The 24,444-nt window shown below is 42.0% G+C and overlaps 1 protein-coding gene across 5 annotated transcripts in view; it reads right to left on the bottom strand.

The window, feature by feature from the left end:
• Window positions 1-24,444, bottom strand: part of LOC139963987 (transforming growth factor beta receptor type 3-like) — a 63,460-nt gene that overhangs the window by 11,456 nt on the left and 27,560 nt on the right. For all 5 annotated transcript variants that reach the window (XM_071965265.1, XM_071965262.1, XM_071965266.1 and 2 more), the window contains exons 4-8: window positions 15,599-15,779; window positions 11,558-11,877; window positions 10,670-10,850; window positions 9,380-9,678; window positions 6,251-6,630 (exon numbers count right to left, since the gene is read on the bottom strand). In XM_071965265.1, coding sequence (XP_071821366.1) covers window positions 6,251-6,630; window positions 9,380-9,678; window positions 10,670-10,850; window positions 11,558-11,877; window positions 15,599-15,779 — 1,361 coding nt within the window. The remainder of the gene's footprint in view (window positions 1-6,250; window positions 6,631-9,379; window positions 9,679-10,669; window positions 10,851-11,557; window positions 11,878-15,598; window positions 15,780-24,444) is intronic.

Genomic DNA, 24,444 nt, shown 5'->3' with positions numbered 1-24,444 from the left:
TACTCCCCTGATGTCGTGGGCTCTCGGTGTAATTGTGCCGGTTGTAAACGGGCGGATGATCTCCGCCAGCCATCGGGAAATGGTGTCTTTGGACGCCGCTGAATAAGGTGCTCTCGGTAAGATGAACAAGGTCGTGGTTGTTCCTCTAAGGTGTTGGGTCTTGTTTAGATACCATTTGAGAGCTCGGACTGGGCACCACAGTTTATCCTCTGCGATTGAAGAGAGGGATTTTATTTCGGGGATAAAAATGTCCCCCGGCAGGAAGGATAGGACCTGGTTTTTGGCTAGGAAGGCCGGATCGGGGACCATTCTTACCCCGTGGTTCTCGAACCTGATATGGTTCTGTTTGGTGGAGAGAGCGTGGAGACAGCTTCTTCTTCTTGCTGACGCCAGAGCGATCAGAAATAGCGTTTTCTTTGTAAGAGATGCCAGCGAGGCTGAGGCCATGGGTTCGTACGGCGGTTTGGTGAGTGTTTGCAGCGCTGCTGACAAACTCCACGAGGGCGCGAGTCGCCTGATTCGGGGGCGCCTGTTCGCCATCCCCCTGATGAGCTGGGAGATGTCCCTGTTGCTGCCTGGGGTGGACCCATCTGCAAACCCACGATGTATAACGGTAATTGCCGACCTGTAGTTCTTGATGGTCGACACTTGCTTGCCTTCCTCGAAGAGGGAGTGAAGGAAGTCTACCACCTGTGCCAAAGAGGTTTCGGATGGCAGTACCTGTCTGTTGTGGCACCATTCCCCGAACTTGCGTAGTCGGGAATCGTAAGTAGCAACGGTTGTTGCCCTCCTGGCGTCGGCCGCGATCGCGGCAGCCGCTTCCGAAAAGCCCCTCTGTCGAAGGGAAGTCCTGACAACTTCCACGCAACTAGTTGTAGCCCTTTGATGTCTGGGTGGGTGAGGGTTCCCCGTCTTTGGGACAGCAGATGGGGCGTGTCCGGTAGGATCGCTGGGGTGTCCATTAGAAGTTGTAGGAGCTCCCCGAACCATGGTCTGCGGGGCCAAAAGGGGGCTATCAGTATGACTCTTCCTCTGGAGTGGCGGATCTTTCTCAGGACCTGGCCGATCATGCAGAGCGGCGGGAAGGCGTAAGCTTCCAGATTGTTCCATGGGAAGGACATGGCGTCGATGTGGTGCGCCCTGGGGTGGAATTGTCTGGAGCAAAAAATCTGGAGTTTGGTGTTCTCCGCCGTCGCAAACAGGTCCACCATTGGTTTGCCGAAGATTTCGAAGATCCTGTTGCATGTTTTCTGGGACAGTGCCCACTCGTTTGGGTCCATCTGTCCTCTGGATAGAGCATCGGCCATCACATTTAGTTTTCCGGCGATGTGGGACGCCCGTAATGTCATTCCGGAGTCCTTGGCTGTCATCAGGACTTCCCAGGTCAGCTGGCATAACCTCTCGGAGTGAGTGCCCCCCTGCCTGTTTATGTACGCTACCACGGTGGTATTGTCCGTGAAGACGGTGGTTACTGTATTTTTCAGGTGTTCGTGGAACGACTCTAGGGCCCGTTTGACAGCCAACATCTCTAGTGAGTTGATGTGCCATGACTTTTCTGCTGTGGACCACGTCCCCCAGGCTGTCAAGTTCTTCCAGTGGGCTCCCCACCCTGTCAATGAGGCGTCCGTCGTGACCGATGTGTTTGGCAAACTGGTGGTGAAGGGGACCCCTTGGTCCCAATTGCCTGTGTCGTGCCACCATTGTAGATGGGGGGTGATGTCTTCCGATCGGCGGATCGGCGCTGTCTGGTCCAGGGTTAGTAGGTTGGCCGTTTTCCGCAGGTGGAGTTGCAGCGGACACATGCGTAGTCTGCATAATGTCACCACGTCGACCAGGCTGGACATTAGCCCCAGGGCTCGAAGCCACGTTCCTGTGGGTGACTCTTGTGACGATATGATCTGGGCTGTGGCCGCTCTGACTGCCTCTATCCTTTGTTCTGAGGGACTGGCTATGCCTGTGGTGAGGTCTAGTCTGGCCCCCAGGAACTGGATCGTCTGTGTTGGTGTTAGCTGGGATTTTGTTTGACTGATTATCCAACCCAGTTCCTGAAGGGTCTGCACCGTTTTCTGTACGTTGTGTGCCGCGCTGGACTTCGACTCTCCTACTATGAGCCAGTCGTCGAGGTAGGCGTACAGCGTTACTCCTTGTTTCCTGAGGTAGGCGATTACCGTTCCTGCCACTCTTGTGAAGACTCTTGGTGCCGTAGACAGGCCGAACGGGAGTGACCTGAATGTAAATCTCCTTCCGGCGTATTGGAAGGCTAGGTACCGCTGGTGACGTGGATGTATTGGTATATGTAAGTAAGCGTCCTGTAGGTCTACGCTTGCCGCCCACATGCCCTTTCTGAGCAGGGGTAGGATTAAATTTAGGGTATCCATACGGAAACGTTTTGGTTCTACGTAATTTTTGTTGAGGGGTTTTAGGTTCAAGATCGGGCGCCAAGACCCGTCCCGTTTTTGTGTTAGAAACAGGGAGGAGCGGAAGAGGGGTCCCGCCTCTCCCGACACCTCTACAATTGCCCGCTTCGCCAGCAAGGCTGATACTTCCCCTTCTAGTGCTGCTTGTTGGACGGGGTCGGTGGGTATTGGAGTAGGTCTTCCCCCCTCCCCGGAGGGCGGGGCGGAGGTGAACTCTATCTTGTACCCTTGTGAGATCGTCTCCAATACCCACTTGTCCCCGCCCAAAATGTCCCATTGCTGGGTGAAAAGTGACAGTCTCCCCCCCACCTGCGGCGTTGCCGTGGTGACGTGGGCACCCCTAGGGCCGGGCGGCAAACGGTGGTCTAGTGGAGGAGCGGTCGCCGTCCCGTCGGGTCGTCGCCGGGCTTCTGCCTGAGCCTCGTGTTCCCCACGGGCGAGGTGGTCGGCTAGTTGTTCCTCTTGATCTGCCCCGTGGGGTTCCTCTCATGGGTGTCCTGAGGGACGTTCCTCTGCCTCCTCTGGTTGGTCTAGATTCTCTTAGGCGGTGCGGTCTTGACCTGAATCTCTCAGAGGAGCGGAATTCCGATTTGGCTAATGTCTCTCTGCGTGAGACTTCCTCCTGGAGTTTTTGTTGGAAGCTACCAGCGAAGAGGTCGTCTCCCAAGGAGGGCAGGGCTAGCATTCTCTCCTTAGCTTCCACGGACGGCCAGCGGAAGGAGGAGATGACGTTTTCCCTCCTGGCCTTGACTGAACGTATAGCGACTCTAGCAAACTGGTCGAAGGCCAGTCTCACAAGCGGTCCGAGGAGTAGTAAAAGTTGGCCTGCCTCGTTTCTGGACACGTAGGTATCGTCCTGTGGAAGTTGTTGGTGATATCTCATCAGCACCTCCGCGGTCAGCATGAGAACAGAAGTAAACTTCATTCCGGAGCGTGCGGCCAGGTCGACATCAACTAGGAGCTCCTCTAGCTTCTTCTGGCTAGGATTTTTGAAGATGTGTGAGGAGGAAGAGCCCTGCTCGGACCTTAGCTTTTCTCTAGCCTCCTGCGGTATGGTCGGGCATTTGAAAAGGGTTTTCCATGCTTCGTCTGGGACCCTGATGGCTCGTTCCGCTTTTGCCGGGAACGCGGTCCATCTCTTTTTGTCCGCGATAGCCTCGAACCTGTCATAACAGGAGGCGTCGACTGGAATGGTAGATTTCGGACGGGTAGAGGTCTCCCCTGTGGCTGTGAGTTTGGAAACTCGGGTCGGTTTTGTTGTCACTTCGGGAGTGTCTTCGAACCCAAGGTGTTTGCGGAAGATTTCTGCCACCCGCGTGGTTAGTTCCGGGGGTAAACTGCCTCCCGCCGTGGGAGCTTCCTCTTCCTCGAGGATGCCTGGGAACTCCTCTTCCAAAGGGTCGAACTCCGGGGGGACGTCAGAGTTGTCCTCCAGACCCGATAGATTTACGGAGGCTCTGCAGTCCAGAGTGTCCTCTCCGAGGGTGACTGCCTCCGGTTCCAGGGGGGGTTCCGGGACCGTAGTGGTCGTTGTAGCCGCTTTTTGGCTCCCGGCTTCTGTTTCTGCCTCGGCTCTCTGTTGTTCTCTCTCGAGGAGCGGCTTTAGGAGACCTGTCAATTGGGCTAGCCACGAGGGCTCTTCCTCGTGACGCTGTTTGTGTGGTCGATACCTCCTCTTAGCCCTACGGTATCCATCATCGGAGGAGTCGGAAGACTGGTCTGATGCTGGCGACCATCCCCTCCTGGTACCTCGTCTGGGGGATCGGGACCGTGATCGGGTGCGGTCCCGTCTGGCCGGATTGCGTGAGGGATTCCTTCCTCTGCTCTCTCGGTCGGGGATCCCAGCTGGGGATCGTGATGGCTGTGGTTCTCGGTCCCCGCTCCGGGACCGGCTCTGGTTGGACAGCGATCCTCCGGCCTCTGGCTCTCTGCTGTGCGCCCCGGAAGGAGCTCGAGTTGGGCTTGTCGGTGCCCGTGGCACCTGCCTCTCCGGCGGGTTATTTCTCTGCGACCCAGATTGGGAAGCCTTCTCGGTGCCGGCGAGGCCGGACTTTTTCTTGGGCACTTTTCTCTTGGCCGGAGCCTTGCCCTTGTCTTTGCCTTTCCCCTTGGTCATGACTGATCCGGACGTCGCCGGGACCGTGGGAGGCATTTTCTCTCTCTCTTTCTCTCTTTCTCTTTCTCTCTCTCCTTCTCTTTCTCTCTCTTTCCCTTTCTCTCCTTCTTCCTCGGCCCCTACTGGGCCCCTCTCCAACACCTCTCCTTCTTCTTCCTCTCCTAACTGTGGTCGGTCTCCCGTTGTTCGGGACCCACTGGGGTTGGGGAGCAGGTCGAGTTTATCCTGAAGTTTGCTTCTCTGGCCTGCTAGCCAGGTATCAATGTCTAGCCATTGGTTGGGGGTGAAGTTGATACACACTAGGCAGGGGTCCCTCCTCGTGCACGTACGGCACTTGGGACAGAGATCGTGCTCATCCCAGGCCCTCCCTGGCCGGAACATAGAGCAGTTAACGCACTTCAACTGGCTTCTGGACATGACTGAAAAACCCCGGTTAAGGAAGAAGAATCTAACAAACGATAGGAGAGGGAAGCTAAAAAGGGGGAGAGAAGCAATAAGATCTGTGGGAAAACACACTAGGCTTAACACCGTGCCTAGGCTAGAGGCCCGCGGCTTACAATGGTAACAATTAGGCCTAAGCCGACCCACAAAAAATTTAACTAACTAGCAAGTTAACGAAGGGCAGGGAGGAGAGAAGACAACGAAATAACGAAAATAACGAATAATGAAGGCAGGAGAATTAAAGTGAACAACAAAAGTGAACAACTAAACAGTGGGTGAGGGAAAAGCGTGATAGCGTGTGTAGCCTAAAAAGGCGGGAACTAGCGTAACTACGGTAAACAAATCGCAGAACTGCTACCCACGCAAGTTTTCTGCACAGAAAAAACGGCGCGAGCGCCGCTAACAAAAACCAGCCCTAAAAAACCTCCCAAGAATAGGAAAAGGATACTTATCGGGCTGCAACGGTTAGAATGCTTCAGCAAACAGTAGGTGGAAAAAAATTCCGATTCTAGGAACCAAAATTGGACAGAAATCGATGGAATAATATCCGCTCGAAAATAACGATGTAGACGCTTTGGTTGGTAGAATGAGAAGGATGGGCAGTGACCCGTGAAGCCGGGTCACAGAGGGTGCACAGTGTTAAAAGGTTACCAGGACATTCTAGGCGCGGTAGAATGAGGGTGCTAAGGTTGTGGCGAGACAGGTAAGCGAGGAGCGAAGTAAATTCATGTTGAAAATAAATAATCATATTCAGGGATAACCTCATCTTTGTTTTTGCACTTCCCAGGTTTTTGTTCTCCAATAAAAACATGCAAGATACATTCCAGCCATTGATTCAAACACTTTGAAAATATTTCGATCCTGTGCCAAAATGAGTCTCCTTAATCCAAACATTTGTAGAACTTACCCATTCTTCAATGTGAGCCTATAAATCTTTTTGCATGTACCATGTTTTTGTGAGTACTCCAATAAAAGGATGCGAGGATCATTCCAGCCATTGATTCAAACACTTTGAAAATATTTCGATCCTGTGCCAAAGAGTCTACTTAATCCAAACATTTGTAAAACTTACCCATTCAATGTGAGCCTATAAATGTTTTTGCATGTCCCAGGCTTTTGTGAGTACTCCAATAAAAGAATGCAGGATTCATTCCAGACACTGATTAAATGACTTTGAAAAAATTTCAATCCTGTGCTAAAAAGTGTCTCCTAAACCCAAACATTTGTAAAACTTACCCATTCAAGGTGAGCCAATAAATGTTATTGTAAAACTTACCCATTCAATGTGAGCCTATAGATGTTATTGTATAGCGACTTGGCTTGGTCGATACCGAGCCAGCAGTCGTTCATGATGATGCTGAGTCTTTCGTCCTTGGTGACTCCCATCTCCAGATAAAGTGGATCGCCTATCTCTACTCTGTATGGATCCAGCAACATCCTCCTCTCGTACTTGTCGTTCGTGTAGAGATCCAGATACAGACTGGTACCCTCGATCAGGGGATCTTCCGACGAGATTTCCGCTGGTTCAGGTTTGCTCTGGATGAGGTACTCGCAGCTCACCGGCTTACGATCAATGACTGTTGAACTGTTGTAATCTTCATCGTCAGAGAAAACCATCCCACTCCCTTCTGTTATGTCACTCGAGAGGAACATCACCTAGGGAACGGAGACGACGATGCTTGGAGTATTAAAATCACCAGAAACAATGATAGATTGCTGAAGTACTCATCAAGGTTGCCTTCTGTTTTCCTCCTATTTCACTTCCTACATTAACTCCTCCCAAAACTTTCCACCCTTAAAAAATAGCAGACTATCTTCTGTAAGGTCTGTAAGTTTTTCTTTTTTCACCAGGCCTGCCATGGGGAGGGGGGGGGGGGGGGGGGGGTTAGAGGAGCTATAGACTTGGGTGCCTGAAGATATGTGGAATGAAGAAAAATATTTTCATAATAATACCTTAGCATGATTGAAGACTGGCAACATAAACAGTCGCAGGGGTCCAACCATGCTCTTGATGCCATTGCATATAACAAGCTCCTATATTGAGACTGTTGTAAGGTATTTGCCCCATTACAAACATTGAAAGCTGTTTAAAGGTCTATGGACACCTATGAGCAACATTATCCTAATCACTCTAATAGGCATTAGAAATCATGAAAGTAGCTGCAACTCCCATCAAAAGATTGACCATTTTACCAGTCTTCTTAATTCTAGTTTTATTTATGAATAAATATTAGGCTAATTATCCACATTGATGATGTAAAAGGGAGTGACTTCCTTATTTGTTGTTAAGTTATCCTTTTGTTTTCACAACCTTCATTTCAAGCAAACTAAACACAGGTTTGTGTCCTAAGGCAATTGTTTTGAAATTTATATTTTAATTGTCTTCTTTGAAAAAAAAAGAACATCACATTATTCCAATGATATATGTGGGCTTCTGGCAATTGGGGTTAACATATTAAGGGCTAAAATATGAAATTTTGATGAGTGCAACAATCCACTTAAATAGTATGCACATATTTCAGGATTTTCCCAGTTTTATCAAAACTTTCAACAAATTTTTGAATGAGATTATCACAGACAACAAATGTACTGAATATGGGGCAAATCGGCTTGGCGTCCGTCCGTAGTACTTTAAACTGCTGTCAAGTTAGTTCCATTTGACTGACTCTAGTTGTCCTTGTTTTGATAGGCCAAAAGAAATTCAGGCTAGGCATGGGTGGAAACCATCATGACTCAGACATTGAACAGATCTTGCCCTTCAACACCCTTTGACAATTCAAAGCATTAATCACCATTTTACACTTGTTTAAATGCAATGCATTCTGTTACTTCCTTCAACTTTCTATCTGTAGTTCTTGAAACAATCATGTTCACAAAAAGGGACTTCCTTATTCTGCAATGGTTCCATCAACATTCTTTTGTCAAAGCATGTGATGTCTTTAGTCAGGATAATGCATTCCCACCCTTTTATAAATAGTTCCTTCCCCCTACATCAAGGCTGTTGGTTCCTCATCCACATAATAAACAAACCACTATGATGAATGATTAGTCATACCTCCTACATGCTATACAGTACATGATACATCAGCTATTTTGAATCTGCTGCATTTTTCAATACTAAACCTCCTTTGACTTCTTCATTCAGCAGTGCTTTCATTCACATATTGTTTGCCAAAGGATCTGGATTTTTTTACAGTCCTGTGGAGTCTTCCCTCAAAACATGTCCTTGCCGTAATACATCAGCACTATTTGGCACTCACCCAAATAATATAAACAAACCAGCCATGGTGAATGATTGTAGTTATTGCTTCGGAAGCAAAGTCTATTACATTTGAATTTTGGAATTTCCGTTACAAAACCAAATATTTCTTTCCATGTTCACCTTGGGGGAAAAAATGTGACTTCCGTATTCAACAATGTTTGCTTCACATTCTACAACCTATTCACATGAGCTTTCAATGTGGAGTTGTATTAGAGCGTTTCGGACCTCGAAAGCGCCACCCATTCTTTTCTTTTTTTTGCCAACCAATTATTGCATCCAAATTTTAGGACGGGACGGCATTTTCCTTTTATTTCTTGGAAATCAACTTGACTAGTCAAGCTAATATAAATAAATTGGTGTATGATTTCAGTATTTCACGGTATCAATGATCCATCAAGATAAAAGCGGAACTCTGCTTTTGAAGTTTATTGTAAACAAATTTGTTAAATCATCAATCTGAAAGTTTCATCTTGCATACCTCAAAACCACTGACAGTAATACAAGAAGGAACTTCCCTTATGAAAGCGCTAAAGAGATATTTAAATTTCAATGTTTTATTCAAACGGAACTATTCCCATATATATAGGAAGTTTCAAATTAAGTTCCCATAACGACGATTGACCACAAGAACTTCCTCATTGGATGTTCATTTCTAACTCATCAGTGTGACTGTGTGAAACTGTTAAACTAGGTCAACCCGAACATACCGCCAACTATGCAGAATAAACAAAAATAACAAATCTAGTGTTGTCATCTTTGTGTTCGATATCGTGGGAATGAGAGGGTCAGTTCAATGTTACGGGAATACTAGTCCCTTAAACAAAGGAGACAAAGGATAATAAGCTAGTAGAAATGTTTTAATGAGAAAGTCAAAAACTAAGGAAATAAGAGAATGTGGAATATTTATGGAAATTAGAAGATAAATTTATACTGGATGCCCAATGTCTTTTGTGGAATTTCTATGTGTAAATGACAAAATCTTCAAAATCAGTCGCCATGTCAAAATAAATAATTATTTTTGTAATGTACAAACTGTTGCAATTCCCACAGAATCACAAATAGAAACTAAAGATTTTCAAAGAGGTTTTCGTGTGTCATCTTTCTTCAGCATTAAGACAACTAAAGTTCTCATACACGTCTTACCTCATTAGACACCCTGAGTGAATCATCTGAGTTTCTAGTGACTCTCGAACCGCAACTATTATAGCTGGTCTCGAGGACCAGTCCTTCATCTGTCATCCTACTCCTGCAACTGGAAGTGCGCCAAGTCACCATCCCTGGTGTCAGCCCGTGCTTCACCACGAGTCCGATGGGTACTAGGATACTGATCCTATCGTTCAGGCAACTGAGCTCCGAGTTGCGCGACAGTTCAGATGTTAGATCACGTATGGGAGTAACGTCGGGTGAAAATGCTGTCGGTGTTAACAGCATGCCATCTGGAACTGAAACAAATGTAAAAATGGTGAAGAAATAACACAGAGCAAATGTGTAAAATCAATTCCAGGTCATCCAATAGGCATACAGGGCCAGTGTGTAGGGAGGCCTAAGGTTAAAGGAGCCTTCCATTAGGGATCAGATCCTTTATTGGGTATTGAGCATTAAGTTGCTTTTGTGCCTACCCCCCCGCCCCACGAGTGTTAACTAAGACCCACGGTCGGTATCAGACCCCACGCTCTCGATCACCAAACAAGATGGGTTGGATCCTTTTACCAGAAGAAACAATACTGCTATTTATGCCTACTACTACACTTACAAATGACATATTATTCTGCTTTACGTTGATTTCATGTAGAAAATGCCTTAGAGCATCCACAACGAGGACTGTCCACTTTCCCTTGTGTTTACTGTCACCAGAATGATTGCCATAATCATCCTTGACTGTTGTGAGGGGACAGTCATATTTCTTGACTAAACACATCTAGCTAAGGACATCTAGACTGTTTTCCTGTCTTAAGAGGAGCTCTTAACAAATAGAATATCTATTAGAAGTCAGGTACAAACAACTGCATGAAATAACTTGACTTGACATTTGTTTAATTAACTTCTACATTCCCACCTTAGTGACTATGGAGATGGACTTGGTTGCTATGATCATGGACCAGTTGGAGACAATGAACCAGAACTAGGATAACTGTATATTCTATATGCATACCTATGTAGAACAGAGCTGAAATTATTAATTTTATTAACACTTCACTGCAGAATACCTACCAAACTGCAAGGTACATATTTCAGAAAAAAATAAGAAGTCAGTAAAAGTTTAAGAGGAAGGGGTAAGGGTAGGGAATGGATTATGTCCACATTTTCACAAAAGTGAAAGACCCATGCATCCTTCCCCTATCTTGTCCAGTTCTGTTCCATTTTCCCACCCTCTCACACCCTCCCTTCTATTGATTCCTATATGCCTATAACAGGCTGCAAAGTGATACTTACTAGGTCCTGCCAGGTAAACCACAAACTGGTTTGCTACTCTGATATTGGAGTATGACGTAACTGCTCCATAGTTTTCCTGCACCCACGTAAGGAGCCCTTTCTTGGTGGCTACAATGTCAGGGATACGCTCCATAAAGAGGTCAGTTAAGCCCACAGAGCCAGACTCACTATGGGTGTTGGTCTGTAAAGAATTTGATGAGACAAAAAAAAAATGGTATTCCTCCTCACCAAAGTGATATGAAACAATCATCATCAAACAAGACATCAAAGCAAACAAAAACACAATATGGAAAGAGCCATTTGATGACATCCTAAAGATAATAGGCAATGTTTTGATACCATCATTATTACTGGAAGACCTTTCCAGCCGGCCAAACATAAACAGACTGAAGACTTGAAGAAGTGCATGTGAGTAAACAAACAACAGAAACCTGAACGGGAAATTCTAAACGAATCTAAAAAAGTGAAAGATTTTGGGGTTAGAAAGGGATTCTAACCAGTGACGTCAGGGTTTATAAGTCCTGTGCTCTGACATTGAGCTATCCAGAACTGGGATGGGGGCAGGATGGGATTGGGGCGGGGGGGGTACTGTCAGAAGCTACAGTATACCTTGCATACTATGTAACCAGGAATTGCACACCAATTTCATTCCATACGACCAGGCTGTATCGTAAGTAGACTGCTGGTCGATTTCACATTTCTTTTACTGTATACCGGAAGCAGCAAATATTTTCTCCCCACAAAACCAAGCAAATCAAAAACTCTCTCATCTGGGACATTCTGTGAGAGGTATTACTGTCAGTATCATCTATAGCGATAATCAGAACCTTTATTATGAAGTGAATAACTAACAAACTCCACCTTCATAAAACATGGCAAGATACTCACCAACACAGTTAGACTTCCCTCTATTGCGGTGCTGCGGATCCTCCATAATGTTGGAGACTGTGCCACCAGGACCAACAGGGTGTCTCGGTTACCGACCTGCAGATCTCTACCTTTCTGGATCATGACCTCAGCTGTCCCCCTTGCACCGTCTCCCAAATTCTTCCGCGGTGACAAGAGTTCAATGACATGAATCTGTCTCCTGTTCACCAGGTCATATCTGGTGGTAGAGCAGCCGTAGATGGATTCATCTTCGACTTTGAACGCAGACACAGTAGACTGAGATGAGGACAGATCACAGACTGCAGTAGATGTTCCAGTATCTGAAAGAAAGACCAATATCAGTATGAATTGTTCAAAATAAGGAAAGAGGATGAGAAAGGGGTAGGGATACTGTAGCTTGCTCTGGTCCAAAGAGCACTGACCAATTAAATCACTTTATCCTTGGTGCTTAATGTAGACAGAAAGGCAAATCTACGTCTATCAGACAAAGGGAGGCGAGTTTTTCCATTTCAAGTATAAATTTAATCGCAAAGCTGTGTTAATCATTTTCATTGCAGAGCAACAAACGTTTTTATACAAATAGTCTACCATTGTGTTATATGATTCTTTGTTACACATGTTGTTCTATTAACTTCAATGTTTAAAGTGGTGAAGTTTAATTTACATTTCAGCATATGGTTATATATTTAGGTAATGACTAGTTAGAGTGTTTTCTAAACCTCTCAACAAGAGCAAACATTTTAGTGATTTATAAAGTACTTGTCGATTCATTACTACAGCACACAACATGCATCTACGAATGGTGTATGATATGTACGCATAATGGGATTCAGTAGAGAGGAATAATTACTGATAAATAATTCAAAAGTAAACTTAATGAGATTCAATGGATGGATTAATTAATCCTTAATCCAATCGTGACCGTCTACACAATCTTTCTTGTTTCTTATTTGCAGCAAATGATCACACAAAGATGAAAATGTACATTTTCATCAAACTTTTACCCATTCCCTGAGAACGCGCCAATCAAACATTTAGACAATAACATTTACATGCTCCATGTTTGTCAACACAACAGTTAATTCAAAACAAAAGTCTTGAACATGTACAGGTCTGAGAAAATTTGCTTAACTGTGAAACAGTTATAAATTCGTAATATCGAAAAAAAACAGAAAGCCAGCCGGCTTAGTGATTCCTTGCCTTATAACTTAACACTGTGTATGGTATCACAGGTCTGATTGATAGAGCAAATGAGGAAATGTGTCCTGAAGTCAAGTACCAGAACATCCATAACAGATAACTTGGTCATTGCAAATGTATTACCCTTCTGGATATTGATAACAAATAAAACAGTCATTATTAGTGAAAATGGAGACCCTCTCAGCCACTTAAAAAGAGGAATTGGTCAAATCCTATGACAGTTTGTGACACAGAAAAGCCATTCATCATAGAAATAATTGCATTTGCAAAACTTATAAGGTTTCCAGACTTTGACCTCTGTTGAATTCAAATGACTTTCAATCAGCAATATTTGGGCAATATTTGGGCAATATTTGGACAATATCTGTCACTAAATGTACTTGTAACAAGCAATAATGGGGCAACTGTACTTGATTAAAGGTCGAGTGTTTTGTGGCAAGTTAAATCCCTGAGGTCTTTAATATATGGAGAGGTCAGAGCAGTTTAAGATATATTGCCCAGTAATTCTGATTAAACTTAGATACAGCTTAAACAGCATCTTAAACCTGTACCAATTAAGTATGGTGGGAGCATGTATGTATACCAAGATAGTGAGAGCAAAGAAATATTACCCCGACATAGTGTAAACTTTCAGGAATTACTAATTAGGTTTGTAAAAATGCAAATCTCAACTTCATAACAACAATATCAATTATCAATTAAGATCGGACCAATTATGTGCTTTCCTTTACACCATGTCATTAAACAAAATGTCATGCTGAAACCCAATGCTTATTACTGACCACATCCCTAACTAGGAAGAAAGGTTTTCAGGCATTGAATTTTGCTAACCTTTAACAACCGACCGACTTGAAGCAAATTAGAAGTCTCAACGTGAAAACAAAAATATCCAGCTGCAGTACTTTTAATGTTTTAACACCTCCTCCTCCCTTGCTGACCTCAAATGAGCTTTGACCTTCACAAAGAGTTACTGGGCTCTCCTACTCATTACAGGAAAGTATATGCCAATATGACATTTGATGAAACTGCCTATCGTATGATGTCATGCTTAAAAATTTCCAGAGTGTAACCTCTGCTGAACCCAAATGACCTGTACCAACCACCAAATACAATAGGGTTCTTGTACTCATTATAGAGACGCCATAGCCATAACTACAGTAGCTGGTGTAGTGTTTTATCTGGATATATCATATTTACAAAGTGTTCAAGTAATGACACCTGCTGACCTTAAATGAACTCTGACCTACATCGAATTGTGTACAAACTATACAAGGCTATCGTACCATGCATATATGAGCTCCTTTCATTTTCTGATTTTGGAGATTTAGCACTTTTGATATATTTACATTTTTCCCCCTGCTGACCCCAGCACAAAGAATAGGGTTTGCTGAACTAATTACAGGGAATCCACATGCCAAATATAAGAACTGCACAGGCAACATTGCTTGAGATATCATGTTTACAAGATTTTCACCCTTTCTTCTCTCTGTTGACCTCAAATGACCTTTGACATTCATGAAAAAAAATACAGATAGTCTATTCACCAACAGCAAGCTACACACCAAGTTTGACCCGTGCTGAACTCAAATGACCTTTGACAAATATGAACAACAATCCCAAACCAGTTCTACCTAAGGGGAACCTACATACCAAATATGAAATGTACCCCAGTTACCCTTCTGAAGTTAGAGCAGAGTGTCACATACACACGTACACCCATACACAACCCATCACCATCGCACAGATTCCTTCTGCCTTTGGCAAGGAATCAATCAGAATTTGCTGTACTCAAAGTCCCTACACATCTTCATATTCTTACAAGTACACATACAGCAGTCAACAACAACAACAACAGGTTGTGTGTCAATTTAAGAAAGGAAAGAAAGAAAAAAGCGTCAAAAAGTATTTGACCCGTGTCTTCTTTCCCTGTTCCGACAAAACGTCTGAGGAACAGAGGAAACAATTTGTTCCAAATTGCACTCCTGACAAGTTCAAAGATAATTGCCTAATTGCCATACCATCTTGCGTCAAGTGCTGAAGGGGAAGTGCAACTACCTGCAGTACCTGATCAGTGCGGGATAAAGTTTAACCTACAAAACTCAAACAAGAAGAAAAGGAAGACTAGGATGATGACGCCATCTTGAGTGTTACTGTACCAGCAGCTTTACCACCATCAAGTGTCTCAACTTGTTTATAGGAGAGATTATTGATTGGGCCTTAAAGTACATCAAACCCAAAACTACTTAAATGTACTTAACATGGCAAGAAAATAAAGAATAAAGGAATGAAATAAAAGCTAGATACAGGTAAGAGAAGGATAGAGGTCAATAAGTACATGTAATTCTACTTGAACTACTTTACAGTCAACACACAAGTTATATGTAGCTGGAAGAAAACTCATATAAAATATGTGCATTGGAACACTGCTTTCCAAAAAAAAAGAAAACATCCAGTGATTCATCTACTTCCCCACCCCCACTCCACAACTCCCATTCCCTATCCCACCACAACCATACCCCTATCCCACCACAACCATACCCCTATCCCACCACAACCACACCTCTCTCCACCCTCCCTCTGATTTGAGTTTGTGACCTCAAATTACATTTTGCCCTATCACTTAGGCTAGTTTGTCGAAAGAGAACAGAAAGTTGTTTGATGTATTGAAGCATGAGCCTCAACACCTAACGAGCGAGGATACTTACCTGTCTCTGACTTACCGATGTATGTATAAACAAAACTGGTTATATTGAAGCATAATTGTTGATATTGCATCTAGCAGTTGTGCTAGCAATGTTATCGATTGATATGATAGCATTTGGTCCAAACACTAAATCTTACCTGCTGCTGTGAAAAGCCCTATTTCATCTACGTCATGAATGGCTGAAAATGAGGTCACGTTCCCAAATTCGTCTCTGACCCAGGTCAATAACTCTTGATCATCTATCGGTAAGTTCGAATTTGTTACAACTTCAAACTGTTGAGACTGGCTCGCAAACTCCAGAGATGAAGACTGGGGTACCTATAGATAGTCAATAATGAAATGAAAAGAAAAATTGTTCTTTCAAAACACCACATGTTTACATCTACGGTGGCGTAGTCCATAGTAGGGAATAATTTTAGTCTAGTATTTTTTTTTTTTTTAATCTAGTATTGGATCATAAAATGCTACAAAAAATCGTCAAATTGCTACGCAAGGTCCAAAGATGTACAGAGCAGGTTTTTACACAATAAACAGTATTTAATAAGAGACAAACTTTGGAGCCTCAAGAAACTGCTACACAAAATTTGAGCACTAAATTAATTATTATCTACATAGTAATATTATATTTGTTGGCCATAAGAAGCAACCTAAACAACACAACAGAAAAAAAACATTAGTACATTATACATTGAAATGTACTCCAGTGATTTGACAGAGTTAACGATGCAACAGATGATCGATGTGAATATTACCTCATACCCCAATCAATTTATTTCCATCAATTAATGTCCATTTGAAAAAACATGGGTGTGACTTTGACATGGCAGATTCATTCAGCGACGTAAGGGGGTGCACATTTTGTGGTTGATATGGGGAGGGGTCTAAGGGGAGGGGGTAACCCCCTTTGAGATATTTTTGAACAATTGAAGGTCCTTAGATGCGATCTGGTGCAATGTTTTGCCAGTTTCATCATCCTCATATGATATCATAGAAAGACAAACATTGTGCTCTTTTACAATTTTTCCAGTAGGATGATTCTTGTTTATTGTCCAATGAATGTCTTATCTGATGGATAATATAAACTTTCATATTTGGTAAGACAGCCAGATGTGCAGTGGCCTGAAAACAAATATCGTTATTGCAGTGTATTAGCAGTGTAATAATCATTTATAGGAAGCGTGTATCACATACGATTGCTAGCTTAGCTACACAACATGCTGTTCGTGCAACAACTTCGGACGAATCATAGAAAGGATGAGAACGAACGTTGTCGACGTTGTTGTGCATACGGTTCGTGACACTCCATCGAGTACAGGCTATAGGTAGGCAATATGTATTTTATTATGAGTGGCCAACTGTAGGCTTGTAATAGGCTACAGAGGCTAAATTTAGCTAATTGCATCTGCCAAACTAAGTAAGAAGCTGAATCAGTAGCCCTGAATGTTACTTAGATGATAATCAAGTTAACAGAGCTGACAAGTATTCAAGAATCAAGATCAAAAGAGCACTGACAAAATAGTATACCATGCTAAAAACAACAGTTTTTAAAAAAAAATTGACACTGAAGGGGGGGGGGGGGGAAACCGCTCCCCCTGCTCCCTTTGGCTACGTCCCTGGATTCATTTTTATTTTGCTACCAATATTAAACGTACAACATAGCTTGATACAAACAATACCCAGCATTAACACTTAAAAGCTATACATACAGTATACCAAGTTGTCTCAAGCCTAAGCAACAGCTATATATACACCATTGGCTTGCTTGTATTTACAGATGAAGAAGACTAAATCACTCTGAGGAAGATGAATGGGTTTCTCACACCCACTGGTTGTCAGCAAGCCTCCACAGAGAACACTCACTTCATTATACCGTCAGAATTCTCTCTTTAGCCTTTTCTTTTCCATTCTTAATTAATCAACATTACTCTGTTTACACTGTATACAGACGTGTGTGTGTAAAATAGCTTGAAATGAGTCCATAGTACTTTTCATTATGTCTTGACTAGAGAAGTCAGGGTTTAAGGGAAAACAAGGTGGAGGGGAATTAGACAGCCTTAACAATATTTTGAATCATTCGGACACTGTGTCCATTAGATCACAATATGGTTCCTACCTACCATTCAGAGCTTTTGGTTTAACATTTATACTTCTTTTCAAAGTGACACAAAGCCAACTATCATCATCGTTGACTTATAATCACGGATAGCTTTGTGAAAAACAACTCCCGCAAACAGCAAATCTTGTTCTGTTTGTGAGATATCTAAGTTAAAAAATTGTCTGGGAACTGTCATTTTGTACAGGGAAGGAGAGTTTAGTAAGTGACAAAATATGCTTAAAAAACATAAGAAACAGGTGAAAATAGTTATGCAAAAGTCCCTAACAAAAACTTGTAGTGTCTTCCTAAGTGGTAGATTCGGAAGGGGGTGTTAGTGGGTGGGAGCCCAGGGAGAGAGGGCGCAGTGCTTAAATGTTTCCAGTACGTGTGTAGTTAGGTAGATGGGAAAGTGCAGCAGTGGAGTGGGGGACAGGTAAGAGAGGAGCGAAGTAAATCTGTGATGTCATAGTGCCTCCAGGATCTAGTAGTCCAACATTTTATTTCTCTCTGTTTGTCTTTTCACACTTTCAAGGTAGAATGTTAGTGGTGTCTGCTCTGAAACCAATGTCATCATAATGTCTTGAAAGTTAAAGCAGCATTTTGCGTCCTTTTCTATGATTTTTCTCAACCTCACTGACTCCACTATGCCATAACGACATACATAACTAGCTTATCTATTTAAATCTTACTTCATATGGTGGCATTAAAGTCGAAAAATTTGCAACTTTCAACTTTGTTTTTCGCCAAGATATTTACCGTTAGAACCCAATAAACCTCGCCCATGATATGAATATTTAAACACAATGAACGTCATTGACCAATAAAACACTATGCTTGATTTATGTACAGTCTATATTGCATGCAGTTGTACCAGGGAGTTCCATTACATCTCCCTGGTTGTACCAACGCAAAGTCTTTAATCTATTTTTAGCAACGGCTCATAACTAAACCTTCATCTCTGATTGGTTGAATTCAAACTAGTGGGTTTGGCGGAACTGTATGCGATTAATTTTAACTGTGGAATTTGTCGAGGACACTCTTCTCATTATCTGCAAATATCCTTAATTACTCGCCAATTAACGTTGTTGGCAGGGAAAAACTTGGCTAATATCTTAGTTTGCTGTTTTGTGATTGATATATGTAAAACAATCGATGGACATGTCAAAAAAGTAGAAAACGGCGACCAAACGCAAAGTGCTGCTTTAACCTTGTAATATATAAAGGAAAAACATTTAATTGAACAACATAAGGCTCAAGTGAAATTATATATAAGACTTGATCAAGTATTCAGCCTTGTGTGTATGAAGAAACAGTGAATCTGCGTGATCTCCCAAATGGAATAAAAACTTCATGTTCGGCTTGTGTATATATCCCGAAACTTACTGGCTTGGATATTTACTAGTGACAAGCTTACCTGTCTCCCCACAACCTTTTGCACTCTTATTCTACCGTGCCTAGAATGAACTGATAACCTTTTCACACTGTGCGCCCTCTATTAACCGCCCATCCAGTCTGTGCCCTCTCTCTCATGCTAACATCCAAAGTGCCAGCATTGTGCGTATTTCATCCAGATTTTTCTTTAATGTAATTCGTGCGAAACTGTGACCTAGGATCTTATATGCCAAGAAACGTTTCTCAATATGTTGTAATGCATACAGGTTGCGTCGTTAATACAATGACACATTGTCTGGTACCTGCAGATATATATATTGACCATTTCTGATGGCATACAATATATACAGCCAAAGCAAGCAGCTACTTGATATAGTGCCAAAATTCCAATTCCATGACGCAATGACAATAGTCATATATACAGGTATATTACTACTGTACAGGTTTGATACGACTGGTTGAAAACAATATGTAAATTATATCAAGACAAAAAAAAACAAGTCAACTCTACTTCTTAGAAAGTACTGTATATATGAGAGAATAGTTGCCAATTTGCTAAGGCGTCGGACTCGTGATCCAAGGATTGCTGGTTCGATTCCAGCCTAGTTCATTACGTTGTGTCCTTGGGCAAGATGCTTATATCTCAATTGACTCTCTCCTCCCAGGGGTTTATATGGGTACCTGTGAGGTACAGTAACTTGTCATTGGGCGCAGTATATAACTGCTGCCGACTGGAGGGATTGAATCTGGGACAGGTTATCATTGACCAGGGGTAATATAACATCTGCAAAGTGCTTTGAGACCTATCGCTGGTGTAAAGCGCTATATAAAAAGCAAATATTAAAATATTATCATATAGTACTAGAAGCTATTGTTACTGTACAAACTGATGTACAAAGGATATGATGAACAACAGTCAACAGTGAGGGAGAGCAAATGCATGAAAATACAGTACATTGAAAGCAAATGGATACTTATACAGTGCTTCTTAGAAGTGATGGGAGAAGATATTCCAGGAGATATAAATTCAATCACAAAAATCGTCAAAAAACGATCAAAACGCAAATTTTGTTGATGAAAATGTGTAAGTGGGCAGTGCTCAGGCCTCAGGGTGCCGAGCTGAAACGTTCCAATGTGTAGTTCGGTAGATGGGAAAGTGAAGATGTGGAGTGGGAGACAGGTAAGAGAGGAGCGAAGTAAATACTGACAGTCTATACAGACTTTGTTCGAAATTGCTGAAAATTTCATGAATCCATGATGAAAACCAAATCCTCATCTGTAGCATTTTGTACCACAAAGATGGGAATTATTTTTCAAAATTTTGTGATATTTTGTAAATGAATCAGGCAACAGCAGAAGGGATGATGTCATCAGCATGCCTCAGCTGAAAATGTCTTTATGTTTCTATATAATAAGTGTAGCATTTATCCACAAAAGAAAAGTGTTTTTTTTTAAATGATACATTTTGATGAAAGTGCAGAGACCTTTGGCAGCTAAACAAACATTCCAAACATATTGTTCAGGTGTCAAGGATAATCAACAAAAAGATTATAACAGCCTAAGTAAAGGTAAGAGCATTTATCCAGGTGACATCACAGATCTCTGGCTATGACTCAACTCAACTCTCCCCCCTCCCCCCTCCCCCCCCCCGAATATTGTAGATGAAAGCTTTGCAAACAAAAGGTACATTTAATCAACCATATATTTAGTTGAGTTAGGCCAGGGGCATGCTATTGAGATGGGGTCTTCAACATGCCATGTGGATTATGTTTCTTTCCAATGTAAGTTTCACATTGTTGTAACCCGAAAATCCTTGTAAGGACAAAATTGGTAAGAGAAATCCTAACTTACCTAATTTTAAGTTAATCCCAACAAAACCTGACTTAGATTGAAGAGCACAACAACAACTTTATATTCAAGATGCTAGGCATCTACAGTATTCTATGAAGGCAATGTTTGTTAACATACATGTAAAGTGAAAATAGACGTACAGTATATCAATATCGGCAGTTCAACAGTAACACACATACATCTCTGATTTCATATCCAGTGAACGTGTGTAACTGCATAGCATGCAATATTACAAAAGTGTTGTCATTGTGATTTTGATTTTGTGATAAGGATAACATTAATAATACATTAGTTATATTGTATTATATGTATTACATTAATATATGTATTGAACCATGATATATGTTGACATGATGGATGCATGATCGTACATTAATAAAATGTACTTCACTTCCATAAATGTCCGCAACAAGATGTCATCAAAAGTGATTAATAGTGTCAATATTTGCAAACCAATAGAGCCATGACTACCATAAATCTAATAACTTCCTCTTAAGGCCTTGATTGTTCCTGTTACTGACAAAACCTCAAATTTTACTTAATACATGAAAACGGGATATTGGATTGCAGTTTGAGAAGCTGTACACTGAACCATACATGAATGATGACATCAGGCTTAACAATCTTTGTGAGGAAATCAATCAAAAGTATAAATCCTGCGTGGGTAAAGACAATTGTAAATCGGGTACAAATTGTAGTTATATGCTCAAGAATCACTTTTGCGTCTACATCTACTGTAGGGACACATCTGGAGTTGTCCTTACAGTAATCCTGATTAAACGGTTTCTCAAATTGAAAAGAGATCTACTGTAATTTGATTTTTAACCCTAAAGCTGAGGTAGGCCAATATCACATACTGTACATGCCTGATGTTTCCTGCTTATAAGTATTTTTAAAGCCGCATTATACTAAACCAATCCCTCACTACATTGGTTTTGGTACTACAGTATGGCATCTAGAGATAATCACACAATCAGGACAAATGTACTCTTTTTATCAAAAATTTCAAACCAAAGCCAAAGTTGTCTTTGATGGTGTTTTTTGGTTCAAGAGATGAAAGCATGCGTCCAATGAATGTTTCCCAACATCACACGGATCACCAATTACGTTCAAACATATTTGATTTACAAAACATGCTGAGATAGTTTAGTTGTCTAGTTCTAACACTCTCTACATGGTGCACTATTTTTGTAGGTCGGGTCCACACCCTCAGACAGGTCCTTTGAAATCTAAGGCTATTACTACGTACAGTACATGTACGATACCTATGTGAGTAATGAGCATAAAGAACTAGTACTGCTTTACATGCCTAGATCAGCAATGTACAGTACAGTGAAATTACACAATTTGGGATTATAAAAGATTGTGTTTGGGCAAAGACATAATCCAGGTGAGGAAAAAAAGAAGGGGTTTCATTTTCATATCTCCGACATCCTATGTCGAGATAATTAAACGTCACAGAGTAATGTTCTAAACATTTTCAGACTTTTGACTTCTGTTGACCTCCAAGGAAAGTACTAGGATGCATGAACTCAGTCTACCTCTTTAAATATTCCCATGTAACAAAAACAAAAGAAATACTTTTAGTTTTACTTGTAATATGGAAAGAGTTATTTGACCACAACAGCTGGCTCAAGTTGGTGAACTGTTAGTGCCCTCACAAAATGGCAGTACCTGGTACCCATTGCACAGTTTTTCTTTTGTTTTGTTTTTTCACTTGAGGATATTGTCCCAGAAGGGTATTAAATATGAGAAGGTTTACCTTCACTTCTCAATACCGTTGTCATTATACTGTACTGGTTATGTACACACTGAGTTTGGAAAAAATTGCTGCTCTCAGGTTTGTGACTTTTATGGTGGAATTTTAGTGTCAAGTCTGGACACTGACACCATGTATATTGTTGTCCTTCCACCAACACCTGAACCTGGAAAACTAAAACTAACCTCATCTAGGCAAAGTCATGTACGCAGTTGACTGATCCCTGAATGTGCAGTGCAGTTGGTGTGGTTGCATGGGCAGGTTATCACAAATACCCAGCACTGCTCAAACTATCATTTACTGTTAATTTACATTTACTGGACTCCAAGGCAGAGATCCCTTTGGAGGGGCTTTCGTCTCATGAGAAGGAAGGGCGGTGACCGGTTGAGCCGATCATAGAGGGTGCACAGTGTTAAAAGGTTACCAGGACATTCTAGGCGCGGTAGAATGAGGGTGATAAGGGTGTGGGGAGACAGGTAAGCGAGGAGCGAAGTAAATACCCAGCACTGCTCAAACTATCATTTACTGTTAATTAACTCCCACACTATGTCACAGGCCTCACTTTTTCCTTTCACTCAAAGATCTCTCAACAAATTAAATGAACTCAAGATAATTCATGATAATTAATTAATGGATTTTGACATATTTTGAAGCCAAGATAGGTAAAGAAACATTTGGCATGCACATGCAAGTGATTCTTGCAAATTGATTCAGTTAAACAACAAACAAGAGTTTTGTTTTTCTTCTCTTTTTTCTTTCCCTCTATGCAAATATTGTGAGAGCTTATTAACACAAAGAAAACCAATAAAAATTTCAGCTCAATCGCCGTAATGACATCATTCACTCATACTGTTGCAAAATGGTCTTATCGTTTTTGACACATTCATTAATATTTGCTCTGCTTGTTACACTGCACATGCACAAAATGTAATTTTAGAATGTTAACTTTTAAATTGTAGAATATATGCCACATCCAGCTGTAATGATTGGTACCTTACATACTGTAGCTTTCCCAATGTACTGTACAGTGTAGTGTAGGTCCGATAAAATTTTGCGTTTAAATGGTTCTAAATATATTTGTTACAGACAAAGTGGCTCAAAAGTATATATTTGCTCCCAAATTTGAACCCCAATATATGTGGGCTCCAATGGTCCCGAAAATATTGGGCCTCACAAATTTGGCCCGAAAAATGTGTCCCAAACTGCATTTAGGTTGAAATATAATTTGGCCCACCTGGCACAAAAATGGGCCCGGAATTTTGTGGGCCCAGATGACCAGCAATTAGCCAGCAACTATTATACCAAGTCTGGCTATAATCTGACTTAAGGTTGCAGAGTTATTGCAATGTGAATACAACATGGACCCAAAAAGTCCCAAATATAATTTGGGCCCAAAGAATGTGTCCAAAAATGCATTTGAGGTGGAAACTAGAGCAGCAATGCTGCAGTGGCTCAACCCACCATCTATGAAAGGAAAACCAATTCAGTGGAGGGCTGCCATGAGTCTATAGTACAGTGTTGTATGTATGCAATGTTTAATTAACTAAACTATGCATACAGCTCAATGGCCATTATGGTAAAGCACTGGTACAGTAGCTCAACAACACAAGGGAATCGGGTTACACTGACCAGCAAATTCTGCCCCTAAAGTAGTTCTAACAGATTACTCATGGTCACCAAGCTTAGATCACTTTCCTGCTTAGACTGTGATATACTGGCATCAAATATCAATCGTGACTGGTGATACATCTTCACCACAACTGACACACACATGGGTAAGTAACTATAATTGGCATAGGAAGGATCTACCTTCTGATATTACAATGGCTTATATGACTTTTGGCGGTTTCGCACCCTAATGAGCTTTCTCCCTTGAGACTACGCTC

The sequence above is a fragment of the Apostichopus japonicus genome, chromosome 22 (genome assembly GCF_037975245.1).
Source record: "Apostichopus japonicus isolate 1M-3 chromosome 22, ASM3797524v1, whole genome shotgun sequence".
Lineage (NCBI taxonomy): Eukaryota > Metazoa > Echinodermata > Holothuroidea > Aspidochirotida > Stichopodidae > Apostichopus > Apostichopus japonicus.
This window is presented reverse-complemented; position numbering and strand designations above follow the sequence as displayed.